The sequence below is a fragment of the Cariama cristata genome, unplaced genomic scaffold, assembly GCF_000690535.1.
Source record: "Cariama cristata isolate BGI_N322 unplaced genomic scaffold, ASM69053v1 scaffold30615, whole genome shotgun sequence".
Lineage (NCBI taxonomy): Eukaryota > Metazoa > Chordata > Aves > Cariamiformes > Cariamidae > Cariama > Cariama cristata.
Window position 1 is genome coordinate 42,245 of NW_009619827.1, and position 1,476 is coordinate 43,720.

Here is a 1,476-nt window from a genome sequence, read left to right on the forward strand (position 1 = left end):
CCTCTGACCTTGACCAAAAGTGGATGTCAGGAAAAGTTTCCCCCGTCCTTGGGCAGCAACTCAGTTCCATGAGTCAGGTCAGTTCCTCTCCTTCAGCATCATCATACAAGTAATTTGTGTTAGCAGTAATGAACTATCCAGAGGTAAACTTGCATAAGCAGAAGGGAGTCAATCTCTGCTGAAGCCATTTTTGTTATGGATTCAGATGATGAGGTCAGAAGACACTTTCAGCTATGCAGATATCTGCATCAAATAAGAATCCTTGTACTAATCACATAATCACTTGCACCTCTCTGGGTGATAAAACATCCATTAAAAAGAATATTGCTCCTATAAAATCTTCTATAGCCTGGAGAACCTATGAGTACCAGAGATTAAATGTTATGGAAAAAAAGTATGCATAATTTTCACTTTGTTTTGTGCCAGTGAAAGACAGGGAATGTTTGGACAGAGAGGAAAATTGGGATAGAAACAGTCTGCTCTGCCATTTGTCTGCTCTTTCACACTAGCATAGAAGGAGAAATATTTTTATGACTGGGAAATGCTGAAACAAGAATAGTCTCTGTACCTCTTTTAAGAGATGATATTTCAAGTAGATAGTGCTCATTCACCACTGCTTCTCTTTTCTTTGTTAACATCTCTTTTTATGGTCTAATATTTTAGCAAGAAGCCTTCACAGGCTAAATTAAGGTGGAGATGAGGTTTCTTCTGTTCACAGCTCTCAGTTACCTGAGCTATGACATTTCCAGCAGGTTTATTTCCCCACAAGAATATATCACATTTACAATTACAATCACATTTCCCTAGAGATTTTCTGTTTCCAGTTCTGCCCCCGAGTTTCCCCACACTCAGGAGCAGCAATCACTTGCGTCTGACACCATTTTTGTTTTGCAGGTGGTTGATGATGTTAGGAGTAAACATACACCCAGATGAAGAGTGGCATAAGCAATGGAGGGACCAACCCCAGAGCCTGTGTACGTTGATGTGGACAAGGGACTGACATTAGCATGTTTCGTCTTCCTCTGCCTCTTCTTGATTGTGATGATTATTCGCTGTGCAAAAGTCATCATGGACCCTTACAGTGCCATCCCTACGTCTACATGGGAGGAGCAGCATCTAGATGACTGAAAGGACTTCACTAGACAGAACCATAAAATGCTGTGATCCAGGAGGCCTTTTCCCACCTGGAAGGCTCACACACACACAGCCATTTTCAGATATGCAGGACAATGGCATTATCTCTAAGAGCACATAACATAAATGATTCTTGCTCAATAGATCAGGATATCAGCAAGCCATTCTGGCAGCACAGTTTAATACTATGCAGCAATCCTTATTTTACTGAAAACAGTTATCATTGTAACTCAAGCAGCACAAGACTCTCCAGATTTGTCTTAATATAACTCTTGGCCTAGCACAGTTTATCCTCCTCTCAATATCTCCCATAAATCCAGTGTAACCACCAGAATTTGGAAA

General features: G+C 40.8%; 1 protein-coding gene across 1 annotated transcript; it reads left to right on the forward strand.

Annotated features, from left to right (window-relative positions):
• The first annotated feature begins 948 nt into the window (after positions 1–948).
• LOC104162629 (cortexin-2-like) lies at positions 949–1,128 on the forward strand. Its single transcript, XM_009701398.1, has one exon. The coding sequence runs from the start codon at positions 949–951 to the stop codon at positions 1,126–1,128; it is 180 nt and encodes a 59-aa protein (XP_009699700.1).
• The last annotated feature ends 348 nt before the right edge of the window (positions 1,129–1,476 follow it).